This window comes from Loxodonta africana, chromosome 6 (genome assembly GCF_030014295.1).
Source record: "Loxodonta africana isolate mLoxAfr1 chromosome 6, mLoxAfr1.hap2, whole genome shotgun sequence".
NCBI classification, from domain to species: Eukaryota; Metazoa; Chordata; class Mammalia; order Proboscidea; family Elephantidae; genus Loxodonta; species Loxodonta africana.
In genome coordinates, this window is record NC_087347.1 from 125,146,864 (window position 1) to 125,160,812 (window position 13,949).

The 13,949-nt window shown below is 35.7% G+C and overlaps 1 protein-coding gene across 9 annotated transcripts in view; it reads left to right on the forward strand.

The window, feature by feature from the left end:
• PTPN4 (protein tyrosine phosphatase non-receptor type 4) overlaps positions 1 to 13,949 on the forward strand; it is a 239,006-nt gene that overhangs the window by 130,876 nt on the left and 94,181 nt on the right. For all 9 annotated transcript variants that reach the window (XM_064287299.1, XM_064287297.1, XM_064287296.1 and 6 more), the window contains one exon: positions 4,749 to 4,837. In XM_064287299.1, coding sequence (XP_064143369.1) covers positions 4,749 to 4,837 — 89 coding nt within the window. The remainder of the gene's footprint in view (positions 1 to 4,748; positions 4,838 to 13,949) is intronic.

Consider the following 13,949-nt stretch of genomic DNA (forward strand, 5'->3'; position numbering starts at 1 on the left):
ATCCTAACTACCACCCAAGTCAGAGGTGGAATGTTGCCAGCCACTCTAGAAGCCCTCCTTGTGTCCTGTCCCAGTCACAGCCCCTCCCTGTGTTGTATCTTTTGATGGTTTTACTACCCAGTTGTGCCTCTCTAGATGCAATAGTTTGGTCTTGCTGTTTTTTTCTAATCAGATAATTTTAAATCTGTTTTAATGTACAGGTAGCCCCTTTTTCCATACTCTGACTTAGAATTTACCTGTTAAAGGATTGGAGCATTTCACCTGTATTTTTTCTCGGTCTGGATTTTGTTGATCACGCATTCATGGTTCAGTTGGTTCAGTTCAACATGTTCTGCCGTCCTCCGTATTTCCTGCAAATTAGCAGCTTGATGCAGAGACTTGATCAGATTTGAGTTTGATTCCCTTGTGTTCTTACAAGGGAAGGCACGTGATGTCTGGTTTTCCCTTTTATATATATATATACATATATATATATACATATAAGCAGTCGTTGAAGCTCAGTGCCTAGATCCATTGTCAATGGAGGCTGCAAATAGAGATATGCTCATTGTATCTTTTCATTTTCAATTCAGTTACCCAGGTGTTTAGTTCATATATGAAAGGCAGGAAAAATGGTGTTTGATTTTTTTTTTTTTTAATTTACCCAGTTTTCAAGGCAATGAATTGGTTCCCCGTCATTCTAAGATGATATACAAATACATGTTTTATAAAATATCATTATGAAGTCATGGATTAAACATTTTTGATAAGTTTCAATACACTGTAATTCCTTTCCTTATCGAAGCTCAAATTGTCGCAACTCTGGCCACTGGGAATCTCTTCTTTTGGCTCCTGAGTCCTGACCCTAGTAGTCTTTGATTGCTTCCAGACATTTTAAGATGTTCAGGCTCTTCTTGTCTATTTTCTGCCACAGACCTAGAACCAGCCGTTTCTCCCAACAGCCCTGGTTTCTTTTCATGGGAAACGGTATTTCAAAATCTCAGTCTGGGAGTTAAGGATACTTCTTCTTACTGGGTTGGTTGTCATTTCTAGGCCTTTTTAGTAGATAGAGTTAGGATATATTTATATTCATATCTATATATCTATATTGAGATACACAGTATCTTGTTTCTCAGAGGATACAAGGAATTACAGAATTTAGGATTGTTTTTGTTAGGTGCCTTCAAGTCGATTCTGACTCAGCAACTTTATAGGACAGAGTAGAAGTGCCCCATAGTGTTTCCAAGGAGCAGCTGGTGGATTTGAACTGCTGACCTTTTGGTTAGCAGCCAAGCTCTTATCCTGTAGTTATTAATTTCTTTATTCCACATTATACTTAAAACAGTAATTTTAATACTGTCACCATCAATTATTGGTAAATGCTGTCCCTCTTCTCCCTCATTTTTATGATTGCTCTAAATTTGTATTGTCAGAGCATATAGCCATTGTATACTGTAATCTCTCCCTTTTAATCATCAATTAATCTTAGTTCCAGAAGTATCTATATATTTAAAGCTTATTGCAACTCTTTATAATCAGAGATTATGTGAAATTTGTTCTCTAGTAGTGTGACTTGTTAAGTAGAAGTTAATAATATTACCAGAAATTTAATCTGTCAATTATGAAATGTTTATTTGAGAACCAGGCTCTGTGGAGGAATATTTAGATATATAATACTTCATTGCTGCTCAAAGTATGGTCTGCAGACTGGTGCTGATCCATGAATTGTTACTGGGCCCTGATGAGTGAAGTATAAAAATTGAGAGTAAGCATTTAGAAACTTCTATAGCAGTCTGACATCGCCAACTCATCAAGCATGTAATCAGTATATTTTGTTAATGTATTCATCTCTGACAGATTAGAAATTTAGAACAAACAAAACTGGTCCTTTACCACAAATAGTTTGAAATACACTGTTATATAATCCCAGCCATTGTCATTACAACTACTGCCGTCGAGTCGATTCTGACTCCTAGTGACCCATTGTCATATAGCTGACAGTAATTGGGTATTTCAGGTAAATATCCCTGAGAGAAACTTGTGTATGTGGGCTAGTGAAGTTTTCACAGGCAGGCTGGACTTGATCTAGGCTTTGATTTGATTTGGGAGATAGACGTAAAGCCCAGGAGCAGCTTTAACTAAACATGAAGTATGGATGCACAAAACACAGCATGGAACAGGCCTGACTATAGCAGAAAATTTAGAAGGGGAAGATAAAACAAGGGTGGGATGGTTGTTTGGAAGGACCTTAAATGCCAAGCTAAACAGCTAAGACATTTTCCTACAGATGATAAACACTCATTCCACAAATGCATATGAGTCACCCACAGTGAACAAAATAAAAGCCTCACACTTTCTTCAAATAAACAGGTTAAACAAATAAATTCATAGTATTAAATAGTATTAAGTGATATGAAGAAATGTATAGCAAGATATTTTAAAATAAGATGGTCAGAGTACCTTTTTCTGGATGTTAGGATTGAATAGCACTTGTGTCCTGAAAGAAACAATACTTGTTCTCTGATTTTGTCTTGCCCACCTCTGGCAGTGCCTTTGGAACTGCCACCTAAATATGGATGTCTGTAATTAAAAACTAGAGTTACTAGATATCCCTGCACATGTTTTTTTAATAAGTTTTTCTACTGGCATAGCAGCTTGATTGACTTATTTGTTTGAGGTTGTTACATCTCTGTAATGGTGTTGGTTTCCCTCAAATGCTTGGTGATCCTTGATTGTGTAGCTCCTTTTTTATTTATGATTCCTCATTCACTTCATTGTGGATGGCCTTCGTTAGATGATGGTGGAAGAAGGAAGGAATGTGTTCCCAGGTAATACGTGCTTTTAGTTTGCCCTTTTCAGTGTGGGGTTCTCCTTCCCTCCTGGAGATTATTAGCCAGCTAGGGTAGTGCTCTAATCCTCTGTTCCCATTGTCCACACATGCTACTTTTGACTGAATGCACACACTTCTGCTTCCTGTAACTCAACCCAGAAAGAACGGATTGTGGAGATTGGTGGACTAATTATGTTAGCTGCTTCTGGCCTGATCATCCTGAGAATAATTTGAGAGCCATCTCTATTTCTTATATTCGTTGTCCCTAGGCTTGTGTCTGTTTATTTTGCTGCTGTTTCAACATCTGCAGCAGTAGAGTGGTTTCTTTTGTGCATAGCTTGAGCTGTGGTTTTCTGGACCTTCACCTGCCCGCCATAGATCTGATCGTATCTACTTTTATTTCTGGCATATTGGTAACATACCTTCAAAAATGTTATGGATTGTTTTCAGGTGTCAGGGTTCTTCCTCTTTTCATGTATCTTTGATGTTTTATGAGATTGGGAGCAGAAGGGGAGGTAGGAGCATTTATTTAGTATGCCATCTTCACAAATATAGAACAGAATAAGAACTATGAGCAGATATTTTGGCATAATGCTCTCTTCACTCTTCTTGTTGCCTGACTTATGGATGTCAAGTGTTTGTATACAGAGTTCTCAATATGAGGCCCTTCCATATATAATTTGGATCCTCCTTGGGCCTTTTCTGCTATCTTGATCCAAATTTCTAATTGATGTCCTTTAAAAAATGATTTTTTAAAACTCCGATAATAGTGTACAGTAGTGCTGGTTATAGCTAAATAAAAATGCACTACCAGACAAATTAATACATACTGTTACATTTAATCACTCGTTATGTATTATCCTACCCAACAAGTTAATTTAATAAGATTTTGTTTAATTAGAAATTACTAAAATTACATTTTACAGGATTTGGTCTAGGAAGACAGTTATAAAACCTTGCTTATATTTTCATCAATTAGTTCTATCTTCTGAGCAAATGAATGGTAGAGGGTAAGAGCATGCTGTCTTAGGTTGCCTGGAGAATATTTAAAGGCAAGAAGCAAAGCTGTTTCAAGGTGGATTCGCATCTGATACAAGCATTTTAATTCTACCCGTTTTCTCAGTAGTGTAGGTTACCTATTTCAAGTAGCCCATTTCAGTTAGCATGAAAACTTTCACTCATTCTTCAAGGCACATTTTAAATTTTCTTCTCTAGGAGCTCTGGTGGTGCAGTTGTTAAGCGCTTGGCTGGTAACCGAAAGGTTGGCAGTTCAAACCTGCCAGCCTCCGGTAAAGATGACAGCCCAGGAATCCCTAGGGGGCAGTTCTGCTTTGTCCTATACGTTCATTATGAGTCGAAATTGATTTGATGACAGTGGGTTTAGGGTCTTCCAAACTGTCCAAGAACTGTTCCCCCACTCTGTACTCCCATGTGGTATTTTTATTGTATTATACTAATTAGAGGACTTCGCGTTATACGTTTAGTATTTTTACTACACTTTGTCCTTGACCAGACTCTGGACTCCTCCATGTTTTATTCACCTTTGTAATCGTAGCACCACATTTGCTCAATGATTGGATCATAATAATTTTAGAAATGGAAGAATGAATACTAATGCATCATTCTACAAGATGAGGAGGCCTTTGATTTCTGGATTCTGGCTTTTATCCCAAAGAGTCAGTCCCAGTCATAAACTATGGAAAATCCTGAAATCATTTTTGGTTTTAAAGAATTTTAATAATGCAATATTTAAGCTTAGTTTGAAGTTCATCCTTAATTTTTTTGAGGTAACAATTAACCATTTCAGTTGGTATTGTGCAATTATGTGTTGACTTTGAAAATGTCACATTGTATTCAAAAAATTAACCCTGTTTTTAAAATATATATTTAACAATTAAAGCCCACTATTTAGATTTATCATGTTTTTATTTTTTTTAAGGATCAGAGTAACAATGAAATTATGATTGGAGTGATGTCAGGAGGAATTCTGATTTATAAGAACAGGGTACGAATGAATACCTTTCCATGGTAAGAACTTCCCTCAATACTTTTGCATTTACCACTATATGCAATAATTTATATTTTATAAAATAGCTATTGAACTCTTTAATGCTGTCCGCCTACTTGTCTGATACAACTTATGCTTTACCCCACTTTCTGGGCTCCTACTAGAAGATAACAAAATAATTTAATTGTTTATTTTTAAAATTGCTAATTAGAAAATTTTACTTAGGTATTTTTCTCTAAGAGAATCTCTAAATATGTGCTGTAGTATAAAAAATAATAGCTAATGTTAAAGTGTTTACCTATGTCTTGCATCATGCTGAGGGCTTTAAATGCATTCAGTGGTATGCTAGTTTATTACTTGGAACATAGGCATGGCTGCTGCAACAAAGACCCAGTAATACAGTGATTTAAGTTAGCACAAAGTATGGTGGCCCCATGGGGTTTAGAACTCATGTTTGTTTCCTTACCACTCTGCTGTCCTTAGCGTGTTCCCCTTGTCCTCATTGTCCAGGATGGCTCAGCACCATTACCGCTTCTGCATTTCAGAACGGAGAAAAAGGAAAGGAGCATCTGCCACTTCCCTTTAAGGAGATGACTTAGAATCATAAAAATCACATTGACCACATTCTGTGTATATCTAACATATATTGAAATTACTCAAATTTTTTTTTTAAATAAACAATGATTTTCTTTAGGGAAACAAATATAAAAGAAATATAACTTCCTAAAATATTTGATCCTGATTTTTCAGTATTCGTAATTTTGTTTATTTAATTGGTTTTGATAATTACTTGCCTTAATAACACTTTAGTCAAAATATGGTAGCTGACAGAAGCAAATATTTTAGGAAACTGCTACAACATGGTTAAAAAATAAAGATTAATTTCCTAGATAGATCACAAAAACATGAACCATGAAAGAAAAAATTGATGAAGAAATTAAAGAACTTTCTTCAAAAGGAATCCTTAAGAAAATGAAAAGACAAGTTGCAGTCTTCTGCAAAATACATGTTTCATAAAGGAATTATATTTAGAATATATAAAGAACATTCATAGCTGAGTAATAAGAAGATGGCCTGATTAAAAAGACCATGCAAAATATTTGAATGGACACTTCTACTGAAAAAAATATAAAAATGGCAGATAAGCACATGAGAAGGTGCTCAGTTATCACCAAACACAAATTAAAACAGCAGTGAGCTCTACCCCCACTAGAATGGCTCAAATTATAGAGACTGACAATACCAAGTGTTGAGGAGGATGAGGCTGCATTGCTGGTATTATGCAAATACCCACTTGGGAAATCAGGTGGCAGCTTCTTTAAAGTTAAACCGTTTACAATATGATCCAGCAATTCTATTCCTGAATATTTACTCAAGAGAAATGAAAACATAAATTCAGATACTTATACACAAATATTCAGAGCTATATTATCCATGATAGCCCAAAATGGCAATTCAAATGTCCATCATCTGATGAAAGGACAAACAGACTGTGGTGTATCCACACAATGGAATACTGCTTAGTAAGAAAAAGGAATGAAGTATTAATGACACTAAAATATATGGATGACCCTATCCTCAGGAGCATTATGCTTAGTGTAGGAAACAAGACAAAAGATTACATATTCTTTGTTTCTATTTATGTGAAATTTTATGGAGACTGAAAATGGATCAGTGGTTGTCAGGGACTGAAAATGGGAGAAGGTAATTGACTGCAAAGTGCACCAAGAAAACTTTTTGGGGTGATGAAAATGTTATAATTGTGGGGGTGGCTATGAATTGAATAAATTTTTCAAAAGTCATTGAATTGTTCAGTTAAGTGATGAATTTTATTGAATGTGAATTAAAATCAAATGCTTCTGAGAAGATAGTTATTGCGCTCTCATCGTGGTGAATGCACATCTTTGATTTTAAGATAGTCCTGATTTTAATAAAGGCAACTTTTTTAATATTTAATTTAAGTTTTTATTAATTTTATATAAATGTCCAAATCAGAAATAAACACTTTTTTTACAGATGATTTAGGTTAAAACAATACAATGATACTCTAAATTTTTCTGTATTTTCAAAATTCTATATTGTATGCATATTCCTGTTTACCATTGTAAAATGATGTAAGGATTCTAGAATAGCTTTTGACAAAATTGCTATGGAAACACAAAGGATGAGACTCTCTCTAAAGCATATTGCATTGTCTTTGTAATATTTGGGATGGTTTTTAAAGGAGGAATTGACATTTCCTCTGTAAAAGGGAAGCATGGAAACAGGGAGTGTGTAGAGGGGGTCAGTCAGGGCATTCGGGTTAGAGGAACCAAGCACTTGCAGAAGCCTAATGGTAAGAACTATGAGTCAGAATCAACTCGACGGCAAAGGTTTGGTTTGGTTTAATGGTAAGAAAGGGCATAGCAAGTTTAGGAATGATGGGGTATTTGTTATATTTTTTTCTTCTGTTGTTTTGGTGGAGGAAAGAAGCAAGAGAACAAGACTTTAGGAAGGTGTTGCTTAAGTTGGATTCAGATTGTGAAGAATCTTACATATTCTATATGCTAAGAATATTTCATTTTTATAGGTAAATATATTTGGGGCTGGTTTAATGTTGAGAGATAGAACTCGTATTTCCAAGTCCTTGTCATACACTGTCAATGATAGGTTAATATCCACTTGCCTACAAGGAAGATCAGTTAATATTATTACTGTTCTTCAAATTTATGCACCAACCACAAAGGCCAAAGATGAAAAAATTGAAAATATATATGAACTGCTGCAGTCTGAAATTGAACAAGCATACAATCAAGATACATAGATAATTACTGGTAATTGAAATGCAAAAGTTGGAAATAAAGAAGAATCAGTAGTTGGAGAATGTGATCTTAGTGATGAAAACAATGCCAGAGACCACATGATGGAATTCTACAAGATGGAAATACTTTTTTTCAACAACGTAATCAATGACTATACTGGTGAACCTCCTTGGTTGACTACCTAAGAATCAAACCAACTACATATGTGGAAAGGGACGATAGAGAAGCTCAGTATCGTCGGTCAAGGCAAAGCCAGGGGCTGACAGTGGAACAGACCATCAATTGTTCCTGTGTAAATTCAAAATGAAGGTGAAGAAGTTCAAAACAAGTGCAGAAGGGTCAAAGTACTGCCTTAAATACACCCTGCCTGAATTTAGAGACCATCTCAGGAATAGATCTGACACATTGATCACTAATGACCAAAAACCAAAAGAACTGTGGGAGGACGTCATACGCGAAGAAAATGAAAGATCATTAAAAGGACAGGAAGGAAGGAGAAGACTGAAATGGATGTCAGAAGAGACTCTGAAACTTGCTCTTAAACACAGAGAACCTAAAACAAACAGAAGAAATGATGAAGTAAAAGAGCTGAACAGGAGATTTCAAAGGTGGCTTGAGAAAACAAGGTAAAGCATGGTGAAATGTGCAAAGACCTGGAGTTAGAATACCAAAAGCAAAGAACACGATCAGCCATTTCTTAAGCTGTTGGAACTGAAGAGAAAATTCAAGCCTTGGGTAGAGTTGGGCTACTAAAAGGTTCTATGAGCAAAAAATTGAATGATACAAGATGCATCAAAAGCAGGAATATACAGTCACTGCACCAAAAAGAATTGGCCAACATTCAGCCATTTGAGAAGGTAGCGTGTGATTAAGAACCATTGGTACTGAAGGAAGTAGTTCAAGCTGCACTGAAGGTGTTGGTGAAAAACAAGGCTTCAGGACTTGACAGAATACCAACTGAGATGCTTCTACAAATAGGACACTGGAAGCTCTTACTCATCTATGTCAACAGATTTGGAAGAGAGCTACCTGGTCAGCCAGTTTGAAGAGATACATGTTTGTGTTCATTCCAAAGAAAAGTGATCCAACAGAATGTGGAAATTATAGAACAATATCATTAATATCACGTATTAGCAAAATTCTGCTGAAGATAATTAAAAAAACAACTGCAGCTGTACATCGACAGGGACCTGGCAGAAGTTCAAGCTAGATTTAGAAGAGGATGTGGAATGAGAGATATCATTCCTGATGTCAGATGGATCTTAGCCAAAAGCAGACAATATGAGAAAGATGTTCGCCTATGTTTTATTGGCTATGCAAAGGCATTCAACTGTGCAGATCATAACACATTATTGATAACATTGCAAAGAAAAGAAATTCCAGAACACTTAATTTGTGCTCATGCAGAACCTATACATGGATCAAGAGGCACTTGTTCAAACAGCAAGGGGATACTGCGTGGTTCAAAACTGGAAAGATGTGCAGTAGGCTCGTATCATTCTACCTTACTTATTCAATGTGTATGCTGAACACATCATCTGAGAAGCTGGACTATATGAAGAATGCAGCATCAAGATTAGAAGAAAACTCATTAGCAACATGCAATATGCAGATGACGCAATCTTGCTTGCTGAAAATGAAGATGACTTGAAGCACTTACTGATAAACATAAAAGACTACAGCCTTCGTATGGCTAACACCTGAACATAAAGAAAACAAAAATTCTCACCACTGACTCCATAAACAACATTCATTATAAGTGGAGAAAAAATTGAAGTTGTCAACAATACTATTCTACTTGGATCAACAATTAACATTCATGGAAGCAGCAGCCAGGAAATCAAATGACGTATTGCATTTAGCATATCTGCTTCAAAAGACCTCTTTAATGTTTTAAAAAGCAAAGTTTGACTTTGATGATCTCAAACATACCAACAGTCATGAAGATGGTGCAATACCAGGCAACATTTCTTTCTGTTATACATAAGATTGCCATGAGTCAGTCAACAGCAACTAACAATAATCATACCTGCTACGGTTTAAAAAAGAAAAAAAAAAGTGAGCATTTAAGATATTGACTTGAAAATTTTATACTGTGTTTATTGTTAAATTGTATTTCCAAGACCTAAACTAAATAGATGTGACGTAAAGTTAATAAAACTTCTATTCCGCGTCATCATGGAATGTTGTAAGGATTTCTTCTGATCCTAGTTACTTCTGGAAGCACATCCTACAACGTTAATTTATTTCCAAGGCAAATCAATAATTTTTTTTAATAATCATCAAATACATGGTTTACTTTTAGTTCTTAAAGTGTGGATCCATTTTTCCAAAAGCAGCATACTTATTAGCAATACCACATGTGAATAAGAAGACCATTTCAACCTTGTCACCTTTATTTAAATTAGCCTTCCTAGAATTTGCATTGGCCCTACAATTATATTTTAACAAAGTATTGTAGAAGTCTACATGAATAACCTTAGGAAACCACAAAAATTACTTCATGAGAACTGATCATGATTACAGCTCTAATTGGTATAGTCTACATTTCAGTTACTTTTATTTCATATTAATATTTAAGATACTCAGACCAAAAATCAAATGGTGAAATTATCAAATTTTCACATAAATGAAGAGTTTAGAGTAAAAATGAAAGTTTTAGAGGTGATAGTTTCATAAGATAAAAGCTTGAAATCTAAATTAAGCTGAGTGACAGGAGACAGACGAAGAAGACCTACTGTATGGCTCTTTGTATAAACTCTAGAAAGTGCAAACTGATCTATAGTGACAGCAAATCACTGGTTGCCTCGATGAGGAGAAATGTAAGATGGTAAAAGGATGTGAGAGAGGCATTACACAGGGGCAGGAGGAATCTTTTGGGGAAGATGGATATGTTCACTATCTCAGTTGTGATGATGGTTTGACAAGTATATACATATGTTAAAATGTTATCAGTTTGTACAGTTTAAATATGTGCATTTTATTGAATGTCAATCATACTTTCAATAAAATGGTTTAAAATGTTAGGTGCCATTGAATCTGTTCCGACTCCTAGCGACCCGATGCACAACAGAACCAAACACTGCCCAGTCCTGTGCCATGCCCACTGTTGGAGTTACTGTGTCACTCCGTCTTGTTAAGGGTCTTCCTCTTTTTTGTTCACCCTGTACTTCATCAGGTGTGATGTCCTTCTCCAGGGACTGATCTCTCCTGACAACATGTCCAAAGTATGTAAAACATAGTCTTTTCATCCTTGCATCCAAGGAGCATTCTGGTTGTACTTCTTCCGAGACAGATTTGTTCATTCCTTTGGCGGTCCATGGTATATTCAATATTCTTAGTTAACACTACAAGTCAGAGGCCTCAATTCTTCTTAGGTCTTCGTTATTCATTGTCCAGCTTTCACGTGCATATGATGCAATTGAAAATACCATGGCTTGGGTCAGGCGCACTTTAGTCTTCAAGGTCACATCTTTGCTTTTCAGCACTTAAGAGGTTTTTACTGCAGATTTGCCCAGTGCAATGTGTCATTTGATTTTTTGACTGCTGCTTCCATGGCTGTTGATTGTGGATCCAAGTAAAATGAAATCCTTGACAACTTCAATTTTTTCTCCATTTATCACGATGTTGCTTATGGGTCCAACTGTGAGGATTTTTGTTTTCTATATGTTCAGGTGTAATCCATACTAAAGGCTGTGGTCTTTGATCTTCATTAGTAAGTGCTTCAAGTCCTTTTCATTTTCAGCAAGCAAGGTTCTGTCATCTGCATAACGCAGGTTGTTAATGCGTCTTCCATCAATCCTGATGCCCGTTCTTCTTCATACAGTCCAGCTTCTCAGATTATTTGCTCAGCATACAGATTGAATAGGTGTGGTGAAAGGATACAACCCTTACGCACCTTTCCTGACTTTAAACCATGCAGTATCCCCTTGCCCTGTCCAAACAATTGCCTCTTGATCTGTGTACAGGTTCCTCATGAGCACAATTAAGTGTTCTGGAATTCCCATTCTTCATAATGTTATCCACAAGTCATTATGATCCACACAGTTGAATGCCTTTGCATAGTCAATAAAAGACAGGCAAACATCTTTCTGGTACTCTCTGCTTTCAGCCAAGATCCATCTGACATTAACAATGATATTCCTCATTCCACATCCCCTTCTGAATCCGGCCTGAATTTCTGGCAGTTCCCTGTTGATCTACTGCTGCAACCGCTTTTGAATGAACTTCAGCAAAATTTTACTTGCATGTGGTATTAATGATATTGTTCAATAATTTCCATGTTCTGTTGGATTGCCTTTCTTGGGAATGCACATAAATATGAATCTTTTCCAGTCCATTGGCCAGGTAGCTGTCTTCCAAATGTCCTGGCATAGACAAGTGAGCAATTCCAGTGCTGCATCTTTTTGTTGAATCATCTCAGTTGATATTCTGTCATTCCCTGGAGCCTTGTTTTTCACCAAAGCCTTCAGTGCAGCTTGGACTTCTTCCTTCACTGCCATTGGTTCCTGACCATATGCTACCTCTTGAAATGGTTGAACGTCAACCAATTCTTTTTGTTATAATGACTCTGTGTATTCCATCTTCTTTTGATGGTTCCTGCGTTGTTTAATATTTTCCCCATAGAGCAGTTCACTTTTGCAACTCAAGGCTTGAATTTTTTCTTCAGTTCTTTCAGCTTGAGAAATGCCACGTGTGTTCTTCGCTTTTGTTTTTCTATCTCCAGATCTTTGCATATGTCATTATACTTTACTTTGTCTTCTCCAGCCGCCCTTCGAAATCTTCTGTTCAGTTCTTTTGCTTCATCATTTCTTCCATTTGCTTTAGCTACTCGACATTCAAGAGCAAGTTTCAGAGTCTCTTCTGACGTTCAATTTGGTCTTTTCTTTCTTTCCTGTCTTTTTAATGACCTTTTGCTTTCTTCATGTGTGATGTCCTTAATGTCATTCCACAGTTCATCTGATCTTCGGTCATTAGTGTTCAGAGCATCAGATCTATTCAAAAATAGATTTGACAGTTAAAAATAAAGACGGAAAAACTAAGCACTAAGAAAATGTCATAGGTACCAATAAAGCAATAAAAATTGATTATGTAATTGCCATTCCAGTAGACAGTACAAACAGAAAAAAATAATTTCAAAGGAAAGCTAGAAAAGAGAATAAAAATATTATTAAAAAAAAAACTTTAGACCTGTAGAAGATAAAAAATAGAAATCCAATGTGTCAGATATTACTAAAAATTAAACATATTGAATTCTCAATTTAAAAAGCATAGATTATCAAACTGGATATTTTAAACAACTTTATCGGTATATAATTTATATAGCATCAATTCACACATTTAAAGTATTTTTAGAATATTTACAGAGTACAAGTATCATAATGTAATTTTAAAACATTTTCATCACGCACTAAAAGAAATCCTGTACCTCTTGGCAAACATTCCCTACCTCCTTTCACCTTCCTCTGCCCCTGCTTTCCCAGCCTTAGGCAACCACAAATCTATTTTTTTTCTCTGTAGATTTGTCTATTCTGTATATTTCATATAAATGAATCATATCCTGTGTGATATTCTGTGATTCACTTCCTTCATTTAGCATAATGTTTTTGAGATACATCCGTATTGTAACATTTATCAGTCCTTATTCATTTTTATTGCCAAATAATAGTCCATTATGTGGTTTTAACACATTTTGTTTAACTGTTCATCAGTCGTTTCCGCCGTTTGACTGTTACAGACACTGCTGTTGTGAACATTAGTGTACACACTTTTGTGTGGGCATGTTTTCATTTCTTTTGGGTATATACCCAGGACTGGAATTGCTGGCTCACTGCTACCTTTAACTTCTTTTTTTTTTTTTTTAGTGTCATCATGTTCTTTTCTTAAATAAAATTTTAAACTTTGACAAATTTTTTTTCTGTCCTCAAAGTAGTAAGAGAGCAGTGCCCATAACTTTTAGAAGAAATTGTAGGAGAGTGTCTTTATGAACTTAGATAAGGAATGCTTTTTTTTCTTAATAAAATTTTATTGTGTTGAAATATATACATACCAAAAACATATGCCATTTCTACCATTTTTGCATGTACAGTTCAGCTGCATTATTGCATTCGCTGTTGTACAACAATCACCACTATTTCCCAAAGTGGCTACACCTTTTTGCATTCTCGCCAGCAGTGTATGAGGATTTCAGTTTCTCCACAGTCTTGTCAGGACTCTTTTGTCTTTTTCATTTTACTGTGTTTGACGTGGTATCTCTTTGGTTTTGATTTGTATTTCCCATGTGCTTGCTTACTTGCCATTTATATATCTTCTTTGGATTAATCAAATTATG